Genomic DNA, 24,656 nt, shown 5'->3' with positions numbered 1-24,656 from the left:
TTTTTTACTTTCACCACACGAGTGCCTTGGAGGGTTTTGTCTTTATAATTTGATGTTTACCTCAAGTTTATCCAATGAGCACCAGTGGCTACGTAAAGACACCCACACTCTCTGCTTTTGTTGTTTGGTAAATGTATTTATTATTCTTAATGCCCCATTTTAGGAGACAGAGTTTAGAGCTGTTGCGATCCCAATACTTGCAAATCCCCATCACTTCAGATTGGGCTATGTCTGTGATTTCACCCCTACTGAACCCTTCCACAGCCACAGGCCTTAAGCCAAAGAACATCCCAGAATTCCAGAGGGTCACCATCAGTGGAGACTACTGCGCAGGGGTAGGAGACAAATGAACATGTATATATCTAAATATCTTACATATTATATATGAAATATACATAATAATGCATATTAAAAGTATATATAATAAAATATGATATAATATAATATATAAAGGGAAAGATCAAAAAAAGTTAATTAACAGGGCTGGGAATTTAATTTGAGTCAAACAGCTATGAAATAATTTCATGTAAAAAAGTACAAGCAAGTCGCACCTGTATGACACAAATTCAGTTCTAATTTGCATGACCAGTACAGGTGTGGTTTCATAATCAAATACGTTGTATGAGTAAATTATGAAAAAAGCAAGCAAGAAAGTGCCAATTATAAAGTGATTAATATTTGATTTACAAACTTTTAGAAGTACACATTAAATTGATTAAAATTGACATTAAAAGGCATTCATAATATTACAAAAGATTTATATGCTGTTCTTTTTAACTTTCCATTCATCAAAGAATGCTGAAAATGTATTGGTTTCAACAAAACATAAGATAATCCTTTCAAAAAAATCTTACCAACTTTTCCTAAAAGCTGACAAAATAAATTCATCTATGACGATTTTGGACAGACAACAGTCGATGACTACGAAAAGGCAGCAAAAACTCTGCTTGCAGCACTCTTCATCAGAGAAAAATATTCCCGGCTGGCATATCACCACTTCCCCAGGACCACAGCCAGGTTTCTAAGGAGTGCCAATAATAAGAAATGGAGTGAGGAGGATGAAGTGCTGCCAGGTATGTCATGCTTGGTAACAGTTCATAAATGCATTAATAAATTTAAGGTGACACATGAAAGCACACAGCAGAGTTTGCTAAGTGTCACGAGATGAAAGACGGTGTTCAATCAGAGTATAACATTAAAATAATAAGGATCAAATTAACCCTCCAGTTACCCTCAAATTCACCAACATATTTTTCCCACTGAGGTTAATTGGACTTCAGAAATTTAACCCTCCAGAATATGTTATTCTTTTTTTTTTTTAAAGGTTTATGCCGGGTGCTTTATGGCTGCGTTCACACTGCAGGGGCTTAATGCTCAATTCCGATTTTTTCATGCACAGAAGAATACTTAACGGTACTTTACTTTACTTAAAATACTTAAAGACATTTTTGCTGGAAATGTTTTCATAAACCGCCCGGTTCCGATAAAAGCCCTCGAGTTAGGCCTGAATAGAGCTGCCCTCGTCCCCCCTACCCCCTTCCCTTCCATTGACTGATCTTAGCATTGTCCGCCATAGTTCTTGTTTATCTTCTCATTCCCGCCTACTTCAACGCAGAATTATGACATTTATCGCATATCAATGACGTGCAGGTCGGATACATGTGACCTGGCCATTCAGAATGAAGTCGCATTTGAAAAGATCGGACACATATCGGATTTGAACCACAATGAAGTGGCCTGGGTTGCATTTGGAAAGATCGGATTTGTGTCATTCAGACTGTCATGAAAAAATCAGATAAAGGTTGCATAGGGGCAAAAAAAAAATCTGAATTGGGTTGTTTCAGCCTGCAGTGTGAACGTAGCCAGATTCTTTGTTGACTACTTAAACAGCCCTTTAAATCATGGTGACACGATTTCGTAGTTGACTCATTTAGGAAGAGAGTGTTCTGGCACTTGTGGACACCCAGGGAAGTCCAGAAGCCTTCTTCACTGCAGTTGACCCCCTACCCTTGAATTCTTGATCCGGTAAATGGTTCTTTCAGGTGCAATATTCTTTGCTCGCTGCAAATTCCTTGCATGTGAGGCCATTTTGATGCAAACAGAGGGACGTTTTTGAAGATTATAAAAACCTCAGTATCTTCTAACAACCAAAACAAATGTGTGTAAAATTTTATTTTATACAGCTCAATGAGCATGGGGTCAAATTGACCCCAAAAGGACACTGATGCTAAAAAATCTGTCCTGGATTTATAAGCCTAGGTATATCATCATTTTAATTTTGTGTTTCCCCAGTCGCCCTTATTAAATGAGGAAAAGTCATTAAAAATTAAGCGCAAAAAAAAAAATGTCAATCATATATTTAGTACCACCTGACTGCTGCAGATTCATTTCAGCGTTGATAGTCTTGCCACTAAAACGCATAAATTCGAATAATGCACAGCTCCGGGTACAGTATTACAGGTATCCATCTCCAAATTACAGTAATTATAGCTTGAATGCAGCATAAGCACATTGTTTTGGTTCAGGAAGAACTGTAAAAAGTGGCTGCTGTTTTGGTTGCGGTGCTTGCCTCCGTGAATTACGCCTTTCTAACCCTGCAAAGCATGAAACACACTGGTGCGCGGATGTATTAAAAAATACATCCATTGCCAGGCAGGTAGGATATTTTATAGTCCCATGTCATCTTGCACAGATACACTGAAATACGTCTAGATCACTTAACTTAGTGATTGCTAGTATCAGGACTTTAACCAGCATGACAAAAAATATTTCTCACTTACCCTGCCTTTACTGTTCAAAGACCTAATGACAACAGCTTTGAGACATAAGAAATGAGAAGACTGTCCTAAATCTTTGGTACTATTCTGTCTCAAAGACTGTAGTGTGTTCATTAGGTTTGGGAAAGTGATACTAAAAACATTTAGTCCTGTTTCTATTTATATCAGGACATCAATATTATACAACATTAGTATTCACCAGCACTACCGTTATACTTTATTTCCATGGCAACAGAAATCTGCCCCCCTTTAAGTGAGGGTGAGGATCCCTACAGTATGGAAGACCTCCCACAGGATCTGAACTACTCCCTGAGGATGAAAGATGGAATCATATATGTCTATGATAATGTGGATGCTTTAAAACAGGATCAGCCACGGAGCTTGCCATATCCTGACTTGGAAACTTTCGCTATTGACTTGAGCCACGTCCTTGCCATGATTGCAGACGGCCCAACGTGAGTTCGGTTATATTATATTTATAACACTGGATGCATCTGTTGCTTAATAATAGTAATAATAATAGGTGAATTCAATTCTCTTTTCTAGGAAAACCTATTGTCACAGAAGGCTTAACTTCATGTTGTCCAAGTTCGAACTACATGAAATGCTGAACGAGATGGCAGAGTTAAAGGAACTGAAAGGCGTTCCTCACAGAGATTTCTACAATGTCAGAAAGGTATTTCAAATAAAGTTGCATAAACATCAACATTTACAGTATTTACTGCTACTTCAAAATGTACATATTTGTGAATACTCAGGTTGATACACACATTCACGCAGCTGCCTGCATGAACCAGAAGCATCTTCTGAAGTTCATCCAGGACACCTATAAGACAGAAGCAGAGCGAGTGGTGGCGGAGAAGAACGGAAAGAAGCTCACGCTCAAACAGGTGTTTGACAATCTGAAAATGGACCCGTACGATCTCACAGTGGACTCATTAGATGTACACGCGGTACGTATTTCAGATAACCTCAGGACTTTAACCTCAGGCAGAATAGATCTTGCCGCAATAAGACATTGCTCTATTGTCTATTACAGGGCAGACAAACCTTTCATCGCTTTGATAAATTCAATTCCAAATACAACCCAGTGGGTGCTAGTGAGCTCCGAGAGATCTACCTCAAAAGTGATAACTACATCAATGGAGAATATTTTGCACGTCTCATCAAGGTGAAATTGATCAACTCATATGCTGATACACAAGATAAAATTAACTATAACTGTCAAGTGAAGTAACAATCAATCGCATTGCGCAGGAAGTTGCTCAGAACCTCGAGGAGAGTAAATATCAGCATGCAGAACCCCGTCTCTCAATTTACGGCCGAGCTCCTGAAGAGTGGGACAGCCTGTCCAAATGGTTTATCAACCAAAAGTTGTACTCCCCTAACATGAAATGGATGATACAGGTGCCTAGGATTTAGTAAGTCCTCTTCTAATGTCAATTAACGTAGGAATGCAAAATGGGCAAGACAATGTTTATTTATATATATATATATATATATACGTATATATATATATATATATATATATATATATATATATATAATAAACATCATGTTTTCATAATATTTAAGAAATTGATTAAATATTTTGAGAACATTATGACAAAAATATGTTCTCAATATATTAAGTTAATTTCTTTATATATATAATTGAAATGTTTTATTATATATATTATAAACGAAAAGTGAAATACAAAACTTACATATTTGTGTACTTAAGTGTTAGCCAACTGCATGTAAAACAACATGATTACATGCTTCATCAGAGATAAAATGTACTATTTATTATGTATTTGATGTGCTGAATTCAAATAAGACAACTGATTGGCTATGGTTAAGATTGGCTTGGCCAAGATATTTAAGTTTTTACACTTTACGTCTATGTATATTGTGTAGATAGTGCCTGTCTTGTTTATGTAACACTATAAAAAGAATCAAAAGGGTTATATATATTAAATTTACCATGAAACAAAAGGCAAAAAACTATTATGTACATACGTAGTTTAGTCTTAATCTGTGTCTACTCTGCGCTTCTTGGCTTGTCTCTTGCATTCATAAACGGAACATCTCGTCACTGTCCAGCATTATTATTACATTATTCCATATATAACTACGAGGCTTCTCTGCTCACTCTGGCAAAACAGAACTGTGTCCCTTTGCAAAACTGAAAAATAAGAGCACAACACTGTATGACTCGAAAACTCAGTTCCTGCAGGGCCACAGTCCTGCATAATTTAGCTTCAACCCTAAGTAAACACACCTGATCCAGCACATCATGTCCTTCGGACTAATTTAAAAAAGGTCTCAGGTTACAACTGTAACCATAGTTCCCTCAAAAAAAAAAGGGGGGGGGACGAGATGTTGCATCGCAGAAGACAACACTGTGGCAATACCTCTGCGTGATTGCGTTGTGAAGCATGTGTGAAATCAGCCCAATGCCATGATGGAACGTCATAGGTGGGTGACCTCATCATGACCAGGAAACTATAAAGCATACCAGTACCAAACAGCAATAGCTTCTGATAGGCTTAAGCAAGTCAATTACAGTCATGCAGGAAGTGTGGCAGGGCGACACAGCGTCGTAACAGTCGCAACGGTCATAACCTGACACTTTCCTTTTCAAGGGACCTCACGCTGCATCAGAATTCGACATTGAGGGAACGTTCATACCCACGCCTGTCTTGTGTGAAATCGTAAAGAGCAGCACTGAGACACCAGCACCTGGGACCCTGGTGTACAGCCCAAATTAAAGTTATAAAACCTCACAAAAGTGTGCGGAGAGGGCAAGCCCGCCACGTCATATAGATCTTGGAGGAAAACTCCCGATAAAATAGCCCGGTTGAGTGGGCCCGGACAGCCATAGGTGAAGGCTGGCCAGCTGACTCGTACGCAAAATAGATAGCCTCAACTATCCTCTTGCTCATCCTCTGCTTAGATACTGGGGACCTCTTCCTGGGTGACCTAAAACAAATAAACTTCTGATCAGATTTGCTCCACACAGCAGAGCGGTGGACATTCGCATCTAGTGCCCTAAATGGGCAAAGCATATTCATTTTCTACAGGTCTGAAGTTCAAGGACAAAAGGCCTGCAGTAGCCTCTGCCCACATTACTGGGGACCTTAGGAACATAACCCGGTCTAGGGTATAGAAAGTCTTTCACTATACCTGGTGCAAACTCCAAACACAAAGGAGAAACATAATAGCGTTCTGAGTGTCAGAAACTTTGCTGGAACCTCCTCAAGAGGCTTGAAGGGAGCCAGGATTAATCCTTCCAATACCACGGGCCAAGTCACAGGCCGGCACCTTTACGCGAACTGCCTGTACCATGGGGGGATGCGTCTCTCGAGACACGAACAAATCCACATCCGTCCGGCCAAACTACTTTCATAAGAAGCAGCTTTCCGTGAGCCAACAGAAGGATCTGATGCACAAGCGGGCGCGACCACAGGCCCCCCGATGATTTATGAAGCCGACGATTTATGTTGTCTGTGTGGACAAGAACATGGTGGCCCCTGAGGTCTGAGAGGAAGTGTTTCAGCGCCCGGAACACCACCATAAACTCCACGCAGTTTATGTGCCAGGAGAAATTATGACACCTCCACAGACCCAGCCCATGAAGGGAAATGGTGAAATCCATTTCCCCCAAACGAGGGCAGGAAGTGTTCTGCTAGCTTCCTTTTCTAACAAACTTCCTGCTTCTCGACCGGCCAGACGATTTAAAATGCTGTCCTTTTACCATTTTACAATCATACAAAGAATTGTATGTGACAGACAAACACCAAATAGATGATTTCACAGAGAGCACTTGTTGAAGACAGAAGATACCCACCTATGGCGTTCACATGACTGACGTTCACACGTGCAGTCAAGCAGCAGTAACACAGAGGCATTGCCATAGCATTGAATTCTCAGACACAGCTCAAGTTCTCTTGAAAGGGAACTACAGGATTGCATGTTGTTGGAGCATCATTGGAACTAAACTCTGCAGGGCTGTGGCCGTCCAGGAATTCAGTTTTGAATTCAGTTTATCATCTAGGGCAATTTGTTCAGCAGAGTAATGTGAGCATTGTTATGTTTGGATCATCCTTCAATGACATGCAATATCAGCTTCAGATTGAATCATTTATTGTTTTGCCTAACCAAGTACGGTTCACATGTTTATAGATCCAGTCAAAGATGTATTTTATAGGCATTTCAGGTTTAAACTGAGATCCTTTCGCTTTATTACTCAGGTAGCCTCTGCCTTTCCCAAGTCAAGGGTCATATACTGACCTAATAGCATCTTGAAAACTAGAGCCAATCGACAATTTTAAAGGGATACTCCACTTTTTTGGGAAATAGGTTCATTTTACCACTCCCCCAGAGTTAAACTATGTTGGGTTTTACCATTTTCGAATGTATTCAGCCAATTTCTTTTTATATTTGGAGAATATCAGTAACCAGACAGTTTCTGGTCTCATTGACTTCCATAGTATATTTTTTTCCTACTATGGAAGTCAATGAGACCAGAAACTGTCTGGTTACTGATATTCTTCTAAATATCAGAAAATCAGCTGAATATATTTGAAAACGGTAAAACTCAACTGTTTAAATCTGGGAGAGTGGTAAAATGAGCCTATTTCCAAAAAAAGTGGAGTATCCCTTTAAGCATTATTTTCGTTCTCAGTGACCCAGAATTAGTAAAGTTTGACTATTTATTTTAGAAGCATTTTGGTTGTAGACCAAGGTTTTTAATATTAGGCTACCTAATGTTCAAACCAATGTATGAAAGTTTTTCAAAATTCAAATGACAATTCTGTATCCTTTTATCCTTGTCAGTTAAACTTAATGAACTTACAAGGCATTCTCAATTAAATTCTGAATGGTACAATATATGCACTTATATGATGTTTCCACTCATACTATATTTTTCAAATATTCTTGACTTGTGTACTTTGTTTTTAGTGACATTTTCAGATCAAAGAAGATCATTCCCAACTTCGCCAAGATGCTGGAGAACATCTTCCTCCCACTGTTCCAGGCCACCATCAACCCTCAGAAGCACAAAGAAACACATGTCTTCCTGAAACACGTAAGTGCTTCAGAGTTTTGTTACAAAAAAAAAGGAAAGTTTGAATTTAGCAGTTGATGACGTGATACACTGACCGTTCTAATCACACCCTGCAGGGACCAGCCAAGACTGATCACACCGGTGTGATTGTACGCGTGAAAGAGTTAAAAAGCTTAAACACAAAACAGTCACTTTAGAAGGGAATCAAGACTTCAATGCAAAATCCATTATGAACAAATAAATAGATTTCAGATGACTATGAGTCCAATTGTCATTTACAAAAAACAAAACATTCATATGGTTAATTCCCCAACTCATTAATGTATTCTATTCATTGTGAGGTCGATTTTTCAAAGGATGGTCAAAGTCAATGGAACGCCACCTTGCCTAGTCTTTATGTAAATATAAAGTTGCAACTTTCAAGGAAAATGAGGGCAAAAAGTGGCTGTAAAAAGATGTAAAAAAAAAAAAAAAAAAGCTTTCTATGTTTTTTCTGCAGGTGACAGGGTTTGACAGCGTGGATGATGAATCCAAACATAGTGATCACTTATTCACCTATAAGAGTCCAAAACCGGAAGAGTGGACCATGGAGGAAAACCCTCCATACACTTACTACCTCTTCCACATGTATGCCAACATCATGGTCCTCAACAACCTACGCAAGTAAGTCACTATAAAGATCAAGCTCTGATTTCAGGATTACAACCTATTGTCTTAACAGAACAAACTAATATCAAGACAAGCTATTCCCTTCAAATTTATCCTCAAGCTTATTAACTGAAGTCACAAGCCATGTTAAATCGTGAAAATGTTTTTTGCAGGGAACGTGGTCTCAATACCTTCCAGTTCCGTCCTCACTGTGGCGAGGCAGGATCCATCACCCATCTGGTGTCAGCCTTCCTCACGGCTGACAACATCTCTCACGGACTCAACCTCAAGAAGGTCAGTCTCTATCTCTAAAACGAATTGTTCACATCAAACCACACAACATTGCACCCATAGGCAGTGTAGTTCAGAATCCACTAAATAAACAATTATTACACCACTTTCAACAGTAAGGATTGTTTCAGCTTTCCCTGTTTGGCGTAATGTTCACTGCCACCAAAAAAATAAAAGCATAAATTTAAATTTATAATTACAAATAAATCTGCAGAAGCACAGTTTACACTCGTACAAGGCATCTCTGCTCATTTTGGCTTAACAGAACTGTGTCCCTTTGCAAAATCAAACACTGACAAATAGCCTAAGAGAGTCTATGACACTGTGTGACAGGGATGCAATTAAGCTCCTTGGCAAGAATTTAAATTGTATTACAAATGATTATTTTGTAAATGTATAGTTTAAAAAATATATGGCAAACAAGTACCCCTTTTCCACCAAAAAAAAGAACTGGTTCGGAACTGGTGCTGGTTCAAAGTTGGCTCGGAGTTGGTTCAACTTGCGAACCCTTTCAGAGCCTGTTTGTTTTTCCACTGACTAGAGCGCCCAGGGAACGATGTCATTACGTCACTGTGTACGTCGCCATACGTCTTAGCTAGAAATGCTTGCAAGTACAACATTACTTTTGGATTATCTCTAACTCGTGTAGCAAGAAGGCTTTAAAAACAATTGAAATATCTAAGTCTTTTAATCTTTTCTTTTGATATGTAATATTTTCTGATTAGTTATGCATCCCTGTCTTGTGTCTTTTTTTCTTTCCATTTATTTGTTCTGTATTTTGACTGTTTTCTTCTTTGCATATAATGTTTTCAAAAAAATAAAAAAATAAAAAAGAAACGTTTGCGCCAACTTCAAGCATAACAATTACAAAGTTAGATGGTTTTACAAAGTTAGATGGTCAGAAAAGATGTTTAGAACACATCTAAACCCGCCCCAGCCCCCGACGTAAGCATGACGTGGTAAAAAAACGGTTCTTTGGCTGTCGAAACACAGATATGGTTTGCGCGCAGGCACCGGCTCCGAACCGGCTCTCAAAATGCTTTAGTGGAAAAGGGGTAAAGGTGACATACTAAGTCATTCAATTTTGTATAAAAATCTTTTATGTAAAAAAAGACCACCCATCATCTATGTAGACAGATAGATTCACCTAGTTGAAAAAAAAAAAAGATACAATACTGACCCAATAGGACAAGTGGCAGTTCTGCCAACTGGCCATCATTATTACTGAGTCATGTAAGAAAGGAGTCATTTTTAAAACACACAAACACACAAAAAAACTTGCAAATCATCAGTACTATGTTGTACTGGTGTAGTATTTTCTAGTGGTTTAACATTGTTCTTGTTCATTTCTCAATACAGAGTCCTGTGCTGCAGTACCTGTTTTACTTGGCCCAGGTGCCCATAGCCATGTCTCCACTCAGTAATAATAGCCTGTTCCTGGCGTATTCCAAAAATCCCCTCAGGGAGTTCCTGCAAAAGGGCCTGTGTGTGTCCCTCTCCACAGATGACCCATTACAGTTCCACTACACAAAGGTCTGGGAAAGCAGTTCCTGTGAATGACGCCGCCAACACTGAATGAGTTAATCATTAATCTACTTTGAGTGTGATCATCTTGAGCAGTCAGATGATGTGATTCTGTTGTTTATGTACCTTTAGGAGGCCTTGATGGAGGAGTATGCCATAGCAGCACAATTGTGGAAACTGAGCACATGCGATGTGTGTGAGATCGCCAGAAATAGTGTGCTTCAGAGCGGTCTGTCTCATCAGGTACTTTCTCTCTCTGTCTTCTTAACCTCTAATAGGCTATTCTAGGTTCTGATTTACAAATAATTTCAGCTCGTCCTCGTTTGTTAAAAAAACAAAACAATTTGTTCAAAATGTATGAGTGAGTACATCATGCACCCATCTCGAAACAGTGTTTAGTCTTATTCTGAATCACTATGGTATGCCTATAAGTGTTTTTTTTACAGTGTATGGTGTAGTCATATATAGTGTGTGGCCCAGTACGAGAGGTGGAAAGAGTAATAAAATATTCTACTGAAATAAAAGTACTACTACCTCAATGAATTTTACTTAAGTACAAATAAAATTACCCGTCTTAAAATTTACTCAGAGTAAAAGTTACTGAGTCACGTATTTAACAGCTGGGTGGGGTGGGGAAACTCAGAAAATATCACGGTTTACAGTATTAATGAATTATTAAATTATGGTAATTATTATTATAATTATTATCAGTTAAAATGACAACTAAATTAAAATAACGGTGGTAATTAAATGTAAATTTAAACTTTTGTCCTTTTATTTTTCTGGGAAGAGCTGCAAAAACAGATTTACTAAATCAAACCATGGACAAAAAATATTCCTTTAAATATTGTTTAAATAAAATGTAATATTATTGTTGTTATTATTATTATTTTGAGAAGTACGTTCTATTGTATATTTCTGTTAGAACTACTCCTAACGTTAGTAAACCGAACTTTTATTTTGACAGGTTGTAGTAAAGACTTGTTCCAAAGTGTATTTGACAATGCTTTTAGGCGTTCTCTCAGAGAGCAGCTCTGGAAATGTATGTATTCATATCCTCAAATTGAAAACATGGCTGAAAACACCATGACACATAGTACTTTTGTGATTAATTATTCACAGACCATGTCGTGATTGGATTTATTGCACAGCTCTACTTTCCATGTTTCATCCATCCATTATTTTGCTTATTTAAAGTGACTTATGTAAATCCACGACTGGATTCCGGGATTTCCTCTTCATCACATAACGTTAAATCATTCGGCTTTAAATTATAATCGGGACATACCTTTATCTGCTGGAGGGATGGTGTCCTATGGATCCTCCTTTTGCAGCCACTTTGCGTCCACAGTTTTTACTAATTGGATATCTATCGCTTTCAGCTGCTTCTATCACTTTTTTTTTTTTTTTTTTTTGCGCGCGCGCGTTTGTTCTCCCGCCCTTCAATTAATGCAGTAGTTTCAGTAACGGATATGATTTAAAATGTAGCGAAGTACAATACTTTAAACTAAATGTAACCTTACTGTACTTAAGTGAAAGTACAGATTTTAAAAACTTCTTAAAGTAGAAGTACATAAAAAAACGACTCCATTAGCCTAAATAACACAGTAAATGTAATCCGTTAGGGCCTGTTCTCATATCCCGTCCTTTGAGCGCTCAGTTCGTTATTTATTTCAAATGTAGACGAGCTATGAGGTATGGAAAGCCAAGAGGGTCAGATTTACATTTATATTTTTAGATTAATCGAGTTTACAGCCAAACCCCGTCAAATACTGTTCATCTCCCCATATGACGGAGTAAAAAACACAGATTTGGTTGAACAGAGTGTATTTTACGCCGTTTTGCTAATAGTATAATAAGCCAAGCCCACTGTTTTACACAGCCAGTGAGTTTGAACTGTTCTAAAAAAAAATAAAATACTATTGATTGGGCTTAACTTCTACTGAACCTGTAATATTTCCTTCAGAACAGTTTTCTAGTACTTATTTTTAACGCATTCCAATGCTGAATTTAACATTAGCTTTTGTAAAAGCTGACATTTAGATTTCCCATGCAGGAGAAGAAGCACTTCCTGGGTGAGAATTATCTACAGGATGGACCGGAGGGTAATGACATCCGTATGACAAATGTGGCTCAAATCCGTATGGCCTATCGTCACGAGACCTTGTGCAATGAGCTCAGCTTCCTAGTGGATGCCGTCAAATCAGAAGCGTTGGCCGCACAAGCCCCGTAAACATGGCAGGGTAATCGATACGAGTCCATACGAGTTGACCAGACATCAGCATAAAACTTTATCTTGCTAATGTGGGGTCATGTGACTTAATGCCTTATATGATGGGCATATCCCTTATCATAGTGCCTAATGTGTATATATTTATTTCTCAAATCAATTCTTTAAAAAAAATATGGGACTTTCTGATAAACTGTTGCAGTATTTTGCATGGTTTCTGAAAATGGGAGCATACATTTGTTGTCTTGGCTTTTCTTAACAAGGGAGTCTTCGGGTTTCTGATGTGAACAATGTATTATTATTATTTATTTTTTTTCAGATAAATGTTTTTGTAAAAAAAAGTCCCAGGAAGAGGAATTCAAATTTGCCTTGATAAACTAGTTTGTTTGCAACCTGAGATTCTGGGGCAGGTTTTTTTTTTTTTTTTTTTTTTTTTGGCACAAATACACTTGTGTACTTGAACTTTCACATTTTGTACACCAACAATGATGGTTAAACTGTTGTAAGGATGTTGTATAATGTATGGGTGTTTGGCCTCTGAAAAGCCACCTGTTCAAACATGCGTGAATGCTTCATATCTTCGACAATATCTGAATACTGCACTCAAAGTAAAATAAATAAAGTGGTGTCAAAAAAGACTTGCTGAATCATTTCATCATGAGATTGTAATAGTTCATATTTCAGATCATTAGAAAAAGTATTCTTTATTTGACACTGCAGCCCAGTGGAAGTATTACAAACTCTTGAAGTTTTCAAACAAACCAACTAGAAAACAAATTTCAATTTACTTTATTGTTCAAGATTTACACAAGACAGAACTTTGAACATCAAACACCCCAATTTAATCCATAAGTAAAATAAATCTCCTTAAAAACAACACTATTTAGTGAAGCAGTAATAATGTTATTTTATCTGATAAAACTATTAAGTTTCAGTCCAATCTCTATAAATCTGTGAGAATATTGCAGAAATTAACTTTTTTTTAAAACTAGATTAGTAGATCTTGATAAACTGGATTAAATCATCATAAACTGCCACACAAATTTATATACTGTAAATAGATGTAGAAAATTTGAGCTATACATTATCATATCTTTTATAATACAAGTGACTTCCACAAGTCCACAAATTCACAGTCTCTCTCTCATAGACACACAAGTGCAAGGATGAAAATTCTAGGATCTCAAAGTGAAAAATTAAATTAAATTAAAATGTAACCAACCTCCACTGAAAGTGTCAGTGATGCCCTATAAAATAAAGCTTTCATTTGCAACCTATTAAGCTTCAGAAGAAAACAAGCAAATAAATTAATTCTCAAATGTTAATCCATTTGAACGATCCAAATATTTTTCAAAATGAATGTAATATAACATTCATGCCCTATAATTAACATTTAGTCCAACTTACACAGATAAAGAGTTCATGTCAAATGGATCACTGTAATTATTGTTAAACCATAGATTATAAACCAACATAAACATTACTAAATCATGTTTGACTGAATTATAGTGTGACTGTGAACAATAGAATTAAACTGTTGAACATGCTGATACTGTGATGTTTTTTCAGGTATTACAAGGTCTTTACGGACAAACGTGATTAAGTGCAATTACTTCACAAACTAGATAAAACGGCAAGTGCAACGAGGGAATTACAGGGGATTGTTTTACAGCTACATGTTGTCTAGAATTTACCAACATGCAATCCCAGTTTGTCAATTGACTAAGTGTTATAATGACCAAAACAAAAAGTCAAGTAATCAGCAGTTATTGCCTCCAGTGAATGACACTATATAGTGCAACAAATACCCAGTCACCCAATAAAACAAGTATTTAATTAAGCTCATCTGTTATGGGGAGACGGTAAGAGTTTGACGGTGGCACAGTGCTTCATTTTAAGGTCTGTGTGGGTGCCCGGCTTCATCTGCAAGATTGAGAATGTACCCAGCTATATCTTCCTCCGTGGGAGCATCTGACATGACCCATGATTCATTAGCGGCAGTCACCTGAATTCGGCAGACGGGACAGTTTCGGCTCTGACCGCTCCTATATTGAGGCATAGACACACAATAGCACAGGGTTTGTCATGGCTGATTAAAATGATTTGTGAATTCTTTCATTATTTATTGTCATAATTTTGATCCAAATCAGTTTGTCCTTTTCAACTTCACCCCCCCCCCAATCGTGAGAATAAACGCATTAAATTTCGAGAATAAAGTTGTTGTGTTTCGAGAATAAAAGTCTAAATGAAATGTAGAGAAAAACGCATTCGATCAGTGGTCATTGCATAGCCAACTAATAGAGGACATGGCAGAGTTGGATCACTAGTCAAGCTATATTTTAGACTTTATTTCAGTTACAAAGAAATACTATTAACTTTAGCAGTAATGTATAGCATTAAAATTGTCACTGAATTTTCCCGTGCAGAACTTTACTGATAAAAGACAGCCCAAATAAACTCTGGCATATGGACAGCTATGATCAATTAAAACCGCATGTACGGTTATACGATATATATATATATATATATATATATATATATATATATATATAATTTGAGAGGACTATATACTACTAAATAAATAAATAAATATATATATATTTTAGTTAGTTAGTTAGTTAGTATATAGTGCTTAATAAACAGGGCAGTAAAGTCTTAAATTTGGTTTAAAAATTTAAAATGAATATGGGGAAAAACTAGATTTACGATGATGATGATAACTTAGGAAACGTGTCATCCCAGTCCGTGAAAAGGCTCCATTCCTGATTTCACGCCGACTTTAATGTGAAACGTCAAAAGGTGGGGTCAAAACGTGGCACTGTTGCACGTTCAATTCACTAAGTCAGTCTAAATTATTCATTTGGAGCTTGAAAGCCTAAATCCCTGACCAGAATTCATCATCAGATTACCTCCTTTTTTTTGTTCCACGGACAAAAGTAAGCCATAAAGATTTGGAACAATATAAGGGCAAGTAATTCCTTATTTGGGTGAACTAATCGATTAATCAGTCATGATAATAAATCGCAGATGATTCTTACCACTTGTCGATACACTTCTGACAGAAGCTGTGTGCGCAGGGCAGAATAAGGTCTGCTTTGCCATCCATACAGATGCAGCATTCTTCCTCATCAGTCAACTGTTTAACCCTGTTACAGAGCACAAATGGCATATTTTGCTGGGTGAGACAATGAGTGATCCATTATGCATAATTACATCCGGTGCAGATTTGGCAAACAAATGCAGTCTCTAAAGTACCTGCCCATCCACATGCTGGCCTGACAGGTGTCCTCTGATGACAGTGGTCCTGAGGATCCTTCTGCTGCCACCTCTAAACTCCAGACTTCAGCTGCTTGACTGGTGATGTCTTTGTAGAGCTGCATAAACTGGTACAGGTTCATAATACGGGAGGCCTCCACCATTCCATTCTCCTTGTTAATCTACAAGGACAGAGAGAACAGCAACAATTGCCATCCCACCCTAGATAAACATCAACCATGCAGAGCAAATGACTAATGTCTATTGCTTGACTTCATTGTAATTATAATAATATATTCCACTGATAAATGTATGGGTCTTTACATTGATCTCACCTTGGTGCACACTATTCTCACAGCAACCTTCCATAAAGCAGTTGAATCAGATCCAGGCTGCACTTCAAACAAAAGGTGTTTCTTTTGGCCAGAGGCTAGTTTAGCAGTTCTGTGGAAGAAAATTAAGTCATTCCACATCTGTCAAATGGGATGATGTGTATATTTTCAAAATAAATGTTATATCAGTGCTCCAATATCAATCGACCTTTAATTTGTATGGATTGATATTATTAGTATTACATGAACCAATATGTACATAAACCAATATCAGGCATGTGATCAGTTAAAGACAAGCAAGGAAAACCTAAATAGATATTTATATCACAGATTCAACGCCGTGAGCTTGTGGATCGCTGTTAGAATCAATCCATGCATTAAATAAATGTAATAGAAAACATAACATCCCATTTCCCATTTTCATTTTAAATTTTTAAACTGAATTTAAGACTTTTTACCAGTGTTGTAGTCGAAACCACCTCACCCGAGTCCGAGTCGAGACCGAGATCAGAGAGAGTCGAGTCCGAGTCAAGACCGAGTCCATAGAGAGCTGAGTCCGAGTCGAGTCCGAGACCAGAGACGGTCGAGTCCGTGACCAGTGAGGGTTGATTACCTAATTTACTTTTATTTACTAAGAGAAATCCTTTTTTTTTTTACTGAATTTACTTAGAGTTTAAAAAATATGATCAGTTTAGGGTAAAAAGGCCACCTAGTAGGTGGTGTTAAAAGTAATTTTATTGCAATTTGTTATGCACAGTTGCGCATTAGAAAATCACCAATCACTGGGCGTGTCAATCAATTTAAAGAAATATTTTATTAACATACATTAATAATCATGAAAAATATTTTGAATTGAACTCGAGTGGACTCGGGAATAAGTCCGAGTCCTAAAAAAATGTTCGAGTACGAGTCAATTCCGAGTCCAAATGCACACGAGTCCATGACAAGACCAAGACCATTAAAATATGGTCTCGAGACCGAGTCCGAGTCTCGAGTACTACAACAGTGCTTTTTAATGCCAGGTTCATTGAGGCCTATATACTACTAAAAATAATACATTTTATATGTAAAATAAAAAAAAAAAGTTCGAGGACTATATACAACAAAAATTATAAGTTATAATTAAGAAGGACATATAGTGATGTCATTCACATTTTTTAAAAATTCAAAAAATATTAATAGATTATATATTTGTAGTTATTTTTCTTTCAAACAAACAAACAATAATAATTATTTATTTATTTAATATATTTTTTTGTTTTATACATTATTTAATATTATAATAATATGTTATGGGACACCACATTACAACCAAACTCTAGGAGATTATTTCACCTATAATTAAAAAGTAACTGTTATTATCATTATTTACATTTACTTTAGTTGTTTTAAATATTATTTTCAATATTATAATAATATTATGGTTTATATGGGACGCCACGTTCTTATCTAACTCCAGCAGATTATTGTGTCACTATAATAAAAAAATTGCCTATTATTATAATATTAATATTTTGTTTTACATAGTTTTAATAACATTTTTAACATTATGGCCTTTATGAGACGCCACAATCTTATGCCAATTTAATTAAAATAATATTATTATTAGGGCTGTCAAACGATTAATCGCGATTAATCGCATCAAAAATAAATGTTTACTGTGTATAATTATTTTATATATATAAATACACACACATGCTTGTATACATATTTAAGATATATTTTAATGTATATACTGTATATAGATTTATAGATAATTTATATTATATATAAATATAAATATTTTATATATAAATTATATTTTTTTCTTAAATATACATGTATGTGTGTGTATTTATATACAAAATAATTATACACAGTGCACCCACATATATTTTGTGAACACAAACTTTTATTTTGGATTAATTGTGATTAATCGTTTGACAGCCCTAATTATTATTATCAATATTTAAATGTATTATAAGTTTTATTGTTTTCCATATTATAATAATATTATGTTTTTTATGGGACGCCATATTCTCTTCAAACTCCATCAGATTATTGTGTCACTATATTGATTTATCCTAAAAGCCTCACTTACACATCATTGAGCTCCGCCACACGACCCAAGAACTCGTCATAGTTGAGGTAGCCACTGTCACGCACTAGCCCCACATGTTTGATCAGTTTCTCAGGCAGTCTGGTCATTGCCTGGCCAGAAAGATGCTGGCCCATCCTGGCTCCAGATGGAGGTCTGCTCTGTAACAACTCTAGACCTCATTCACTGCTGGTGTGGCCCTAGTCAAGAGAGGATGCTGCTGACATGACATGCTGTACAGTATTTTCTTACACATGCAATTTTACTACCTCATTTTATTTCATTGAATACACTAAAATATCCGAACTTGTAAAAATGTATTTTGCCACACCAAATAGATATTAGGTGTAGTGAAACTTCACTGAAATGTGATTTTGTGATGAAAATGTGATGAAATTTGTTAAAAGAACTGGCGGCCAGTCACAGCAGCTAAAATATAGCCATTCCTTTATCTGTGCACTGTGGGGTGCTGACGTCTGAGACAACACTCAAAACTTGTTTAAACCTTTAAATAACATTTCAGGATTTGGGGGAAATAAATGTGTGATGATGTAGAATAGATATTTAATAATGTAATGTAGAAGAGTGCAAAAGGAAGCATTTTCATTAGTGCTCACCGTCACATGAATTTGGATCGCACACACTAATTAGTTAAACCTAAAATATTTATGAAAATTAAGTTTATGCTTATTAGGCAGCGACGCACTGAACAATATTAACTTCATGATGTGCTAAGTTACAATAAAAGTATACGGCCACAAATTGCCACAAGTTGTCAATTGAGATCAGCGGGACATTTAGCAGACTTTGAAATAATCCCTGAAACATTAATTCATAACAAATGTGCAACAATGCTTTCGAATTGAACAGGTGTTTATTTATTTTCTTATCAGCCCAATTTGATCTACCAAAAAACAAAACAAAAAACGAACTCTCTTTTAGAATAATTAGACGAGTGAACAATATAGGTATATTTCGGAATGTGAAAAGACGTTTTAAATACTGATGATGTTTGTATATCTAATATTACTACAAAAACAATCATCTGGCTACTAGTGTTAGCTTGCCTTACCAAAACAATACATAAATCTCTTAAAGCAAATACACCAAAAGTTAGTATTAGCGACAAATATACAAGAACTCATCGAGATGCAAATAAATTTGTACAAACCTGCTGACATTTGTTTTATCCAAGCAAATAGAGATGACAAGCAGGAATAGGATGATAACAAGGAAACCTTTGACGCGGAATGATGACGTAACGACCAGACTCGTTTGTAAAAACAAAAAACAAAAAAACATCGAACCTACTCAAGCTTTCCTCGTTTTTCTAATGAACCCAAAGTTCTTGCTGCTTCACTTTGCACCCTGTCAAATGAGAAAGCTTCAACAGTAGCCATTTTCTAATGAGCTAAGTGCTCTTTAGCGCCTTTAACGTTACCCCTTGCAACGTCTTACTTTACATAAATGTTATTATTTATTTATTTATTATTAGCCTATTATTATTTGTCGCGTTTGTAAATTTGTTTTCAGTCTGTGATTTGATTTGTATATGTCTGCCTCTGAGAATTGTTATTTCATATTGTTTGTTCAATACCTATTTTGTATGTAAAATTGAATTTCAATAAAAAAAATACATCGAACCTTGAAGCAGATACTAGCAAGTACAACTAAGGAAATTAAAGAGTCTAGGCTACACATTATTCTCATTTAGCTTATTAAGTTCATTAAGGGTCAAATGTGATTAAAAAAATGATCAAGAACAAACTAGTATTTATATCAGTTCTTAATATTTGATATATATAATCAAATATTAAGAACTGATGTAAATACTAGTTTGTAAATATATATATATATATATATATATATATATATATATATATATATATATATATATATATATAAACCAATGACTTTTTTTTTATTTTATTTTTATAGACAAAAAAAATACAAATAAAATAAAAACAAGTCATTGGTTTTTCACCCCAAACATGACAATGTTGTTTCAAATCTGCATGGCTTTCCTCTCTGGAACTCAAGAGGAGAAACATCTGATTAATGTGCAGGTTTACATGCAGACACAGTGACAAGACTTTTTTCTCTCTCTTTAAATACAAAGTTCAGTGTTTTCCTAGGGAGAGTTTGGGTCTTGTTCCATTTGAAGGATGATGTTGTTACATTTCCTATTGTTGTTGTCTTTGCTGATCTGTTCTGGCATACAATGCCTTTCATTTATTCGTTTCCACATCTCCGTTTCAATAATTTGTTTTGGTCTCATTCTGGTCCAAGATGGAAACCGTTGACTTCTTTTGCTGAAAAAAGCATGGAGAATAGACCAGTCAGTAATGCAAAGCCTATGCATGTCTCTCTCATAATAGTAATTAAAAGTAAAAACGTACATTTTGAGGTACCAAGCTGCACCTGCCGCTGCCAGCAAGAGCAGTAGCACAAAAGAAATGATGACAAATGTTTTGGGAGTTGCTAAAACATAAAAACATAAAAAAAGAGTGTGATCAAATGAATGTGTAAAGGGATTAAAAAGTTATGAAAGTTTTAAAACCCAACCTCTGGATGCTCTGTGAGGTGTAGTGGTCTGGGAGAGTGCAGGCTGACCTGTGGAACTTAAAGTATGCTGAAAAAGAAAATGAATGGATGAATAAGAGGAAGTCAAGGGGGATGGGGTTGAGAACTTGTGCGTGGTTCTGAAAGATTCTGGAAGTTCTGAAAGAGACAGAGGGCTTGTTGTTGCCTGAGAACTTTCACTGATGTCAGAAACACTAAGTGTTTTAAATGATGTGGAGGAAGTGTTGAAAGCAAAGGAAATGGATGGGGTGGATGTGTAGGCAGGTGAAGAAGTTGACTTAATAGATGATTGATGGGTTGTTTCAGAGGAATAATGATTGTTTGACAGTTTTCTTCCTCCTGTTGTAGGTTGAGGCCTGCTGGATGTTGTTTCAGATGATCCATCAGGACCTGAGGTGCATTGAGAGAGACATATTCTAATTATGTTGCACATTTTACTGACAAAATGTTAACAGATTTATGTAGCCTGATTTTATTATCATTATATGTTCTAAACAAAATCCAAAGTCCAGACATATTAAATAAATTTCTTTCAAATCACATGAAACATCATTGTTCCCTATTTTAGGATACTGATTATTATGATGAAAGCATTTTCAAAAACATATTATACATATAATTACCTGCTGGTTTAAAACAATAAACATCAAACTTTGTGCTGATGTCAGCTCTCCAAATAGAAACACCTGTACTGTTTCGACCACATTTTTCATTTCTCTCAACTCGAGGAATAACTGCAATTCGCTCTTCAATCCAACCAAACCTGTGTGAAAGAATGACATTGCACTCTTAGAAGAAACATAGAATGATATTGCACTCTTAGAAGAAATATGAACAAACTAGGCTATAGAGTAAAAAAAAAAGACTTCTGCTGGCAAAATACTATAAAATATGAGGACTTTAGATGCTTTAGTTATACTTTTTATTTTACTTTAAATATGAGAGAAGGAAAAAAACATAAACTTGGTTAAGGTTAAGATAATTATCTAAAAAATAATTAGCCAAAACAAGGCAATCTACAGCTACAGTTTATATTTTATTATGCAAAAATTAAACAAAACAGAACATACATGCATAGAAAACAAACAGCTCTCAGAAAAAGCTCCTTTCTCATTTTTGTAAGTTTATAATTTATTTGAATGACAGCCTGGCCAAAAATGATGTCTGCATAATATGTTTTTTTTTTTTTTTTTGCGTTATCACAGATAAAATAATTGACAACATGCAATATGCTTAACAAAAATTTTACAAACTTTTAAATAAAGGATGAAGATGTCAATTTTCCAAGTCCGGGCATCATGTTTGGCCACTACTGTAATTAATTAGACAGCATGTAACAACACACATAATATATGATAAAGCATGGGCTCATATTTTATTTCAGTGAATATTATCTAAATAAACATCATTTACAAATAGGAATCACATTTCCTAAAAAGATCAATATCATATATCTACAGTAATTGATTATTTGATTGTCTATATTGACTATTAACCAGACCATTAAATTTTACTATTTTACAACTTTTAATTGACTATTAAATGATTAATTAAGTCCCTCATTAAATAGTGCTTTACCTGCATGTCTGTAAGCCATTTCGGTTAGCTGTCTCCACGTCAGCTAGTTTTGCAATTCTCATTTTGATAGCCTCACATGCCTCATGCGCTGTGGTGGCATTAAAACTGTACTTGTTGTTCTTGGTTTGGACTAACAACACTCCAGAAATTCCATCATTTGAAGGGACTAAAAAAGAACCAACATTAAAATGCAAAAGTACAGATTCACAAACAATTAAAAGCAATACAGTGAAAGAAAGAGAGAAACCTACCTAGGATTTGACTCACGTCCAGACAGGGTGTGCTTGTAAATAAGAAAAACAGTAAACAAAATGCTAACCAGACTCTTGCCATGACTGCAGAACATGCCACCAAAACTGGCCAAAAGCTTAAAGACACTCAGTCTGTTGATGCTGCAGAAAAAGACCCATAAAAATAGGAAACAGGAGGTTGAGGATGATCTGTAAGATGACCTTCCCAAAGAGGGCATTTAAAGCTGGGTGAGAGGACAAATTAACATTTTTTTGCTTCCTGTGGTTGTGCATCAGTTATGTTATACATCTTTAAACACATCCTGCACATATAGACATTCTGGACAATTTGAAAAAATATCCAACTTCCAGGCAGCTATATCGGGCACTTTGGAGCAAATTTCTCTCAGGCACCATAACAGGCATAAATACTAAGCAAAAATAAAATATTTATTTGAAGTTTTTAAAGTTTTATTATAAAGAAAATGATATTGATATATAGAAAAAAATCTGATTCAATTCATTGTTGATATCCTTGATATTTTTTTTAATCCAAATATCCATATAATAAGTGAAAAATGTAAGCCTAATGTGTAGCATATACGTGACATCCGAAGTAGGCCTTCTTCCTTCTTCAGAGCATTCCATCCAGTGTTGTCTGTGATTTTGAAGGTTAAATAAACAGAAAGAATCATTGGATCATTACCAAGTCACTTTCAAAGCAACCAGCCAAGTGGCATGTTATTGCAAGAGACTGAGAACAGTGAATTACAGGCTATGTTAGTCTATAGCGAAGACCTGTCAGGCAAAAATCTTCTCCTCCTGAACCCACAGGGGAGATGTACAAAATGACAGGAAATTATTCAAAGCATCCTGCCATTTAGCAGATTCACATAATTTATTATCTCATCTCTAAATTCCTGACATAGAACATAAAAACATATTTCCCTGACTGTGTAGAGAGCACAGGAAATAAACCACGACAAAAGGTTTTGACAGGGACTTTCAATGTTATTCTTCTGACATTTGAAGAGGTTTGCACTCTCTGCTCCTTTAGTCACAAAATGGTATGACAAGAAAATCAGTTTTTGTTCAAATTGCAGAATCAAATTGAATTGTTAGGCATTTATTTATAGCAAAATCACAAACAAAGTGGCCAGTGGAACTTGTCCTATTTGTGCTGCTTCACTCTGCTTGAATAATAGAGGGGGGTGAGTTTCCATGTCTGTAAAGTAAAGGCATTCAATACTTGTAAACAGTGTCAGGGATTACAAATTCCAAGTAACGTGGGTTACGTAATCAGATTTCTTTTTTTAAAGCAACAAAGTAACACATAATTTTCAACTTACAAGTAAATATCTGAGTTAATTTTTTTTAAGGCACACTATGCAAGATCTGTACCTTAATATAACAGCTTCAAAGTCGTTTCGGTGGTAAACAAAGTCATAGTAGGGCAAATCATCCTGGGAGTAAAGCTTCGCGACAAATCTCGCGAGAAACACGACATGCTTTACGGCAACAACGTCACACACAACAACAACAACATATGCACGCATCCAAGAAAACTTGGTCAGAAGTGTCTAGAAAAAGGAAGAGAATCAGACCGTGCTAGAAACCGGACATGAGTCCCACTTGGTCAGGCTTTCACTCGTTGGCGCAAGCTTAAAAGCAGCTTTTGATTACCAGAGCTTAAGCAGACTTCCTAACAAACAGTTATTACTCTTAGTTTTGTTGTTTTTTCGTTATGTTTTAGTGCCTAGCTTAACCACAAGAGCTAGTTTGCCAGTTGAACTCAGGTGTTGTGATGTGTATTTATCACGTAACATTAGTCCTGTGTCTGGTACGGATTTCTTATGGCGTGTGTACTGTGCTTATACAAACTTTAGCTGACTAACAGTGCACTTCCCGACTGTAACTTTTCTTCAAATTGTGTTGATTATGAATCAATTAAATCCTGACGCTGTTTATGTTGATTCCTGCGATTATGAGGACAGAGTCAATATCTCACATTATTATTAGGACATATATAATCCTAGAGGTTGCTGTAAATAGTGTATGAGCACAATTCGCTAACTATT

General features: G+C 36.0%; 3 protein-coding genes across 3 annotated transcripts; 1 reads left to right on the top strand and 2 right to left on the bottom strand.

The window, feature by feature from the left end:
• Positions 1 to 947: 947 nt before the first annotated feature.
• On the top strand, positions 948 to 12,929 carry LOC120494107 (AMP deaminase 3-like). Its single transcript, XM_089116398.1, has 12 exons — positions 948 to 1,073; positions 3,013 to 3,232; positions 3,324 to 3,453; positions 3,536 to 3,730; positions 3,817 to 3,948; positions 4,035 to 4,198; positions 7,725 to 7,851; positions 8,330 to 8,493; positions 8,652 to 8,772; positions 10,129 to 10,302; positions 10,426 to 10,536; positions 12,350 to 12,929. Exons 2-12 carry the CDS (start codon positions 3,054 to 3,056, stop codon positions 12,524 to 12,526), a joined length of 1,674 nt encoding a protein of 557 aa, XP_088972524.1. The 5' UTR covers positions 948 to 1,073; positions 3,013 to 3,053; the 3' UTR covers positions 12,527 to 12,929.
• Positions 12,930 to 13,296: 367 nt separating this feature from the next.
• rnf141 (ring finger protein 141) lies at positions 13,297 to 19,911 on the bottom strand. Its single transcript, XM_039693232.2, has 6 exons — positions 19,359 to 19,911; positions 18,191 to 18,387; positions 16,114 to 16,222; positions 15,779 to 15,960; positions 15,562 to 15,669; positions 13,297 to 14,568 (listed from the first exon to the last, which is right to left on the bottom strand). Exons 2-6 carry the CDS (start codon positions 18,322 to 18,324, stop codon positions 14,418 to 14,420), a joined length of 684 nt encoding a protein of 227 aa, XP_039549166.1. The 5' UTR covers positions 18,325 to 18,387; positions 19,359 to 19,911; the 3' UTR covers positions 13,297 to 14,417.
• A 184-nt stretch (positions 19,912 to 20,095) lies between these two features.
• lyve1b (lymphatic vessel endothelial hyaluronic receptor 1b) lies at positions 20,096 to 22,992 on the bottom strand. Its single transcript, XM_039692034.2, has 6 exons — positions 22,600 to 22,992; positions 22,349 to 22,514; positions 21,394 to 21,533; positions 20,753 to 21,160; positions 20,587 to 20,668; positions 20,096 to 20,499 (listed from the first exon to the last, which is right to left on the bottom strand). Exons 1-6 carry the CDS (start codon positions 22,679 to 22,681, stop codon positions 20,319 to 20,321), a joined length of 1,059 nt encoding a protein of 352 aa, XP_039547968.2. The 5' UTR covers positions 22,682 to 22,992; the 3' UTR covers positions 20,096 to 20,318.
• Positions 22,993 to 24,656: the final 1,664 nt, after the last annotated feature.

The sequence above is a fragment of the Pimephales promelas genome, chromosome 10 (assembly GCF_988280905.1).
Source record: "Pimephales promelas chromosome 10, fPimPro1.hap1.1, whole genome shotgun sequence".
In the NCBI taxonomy this organism is placed as follows: domain Eukaryota; kingdom Metazoa; phylum Chordata; class Actinopteri; order Cypriniformes; family Leuciscidae; genus Pimephales; species Pimephales promelas.
This window is presented reverse-complemented; position numbering and strand designations above follow the sequence as displayed.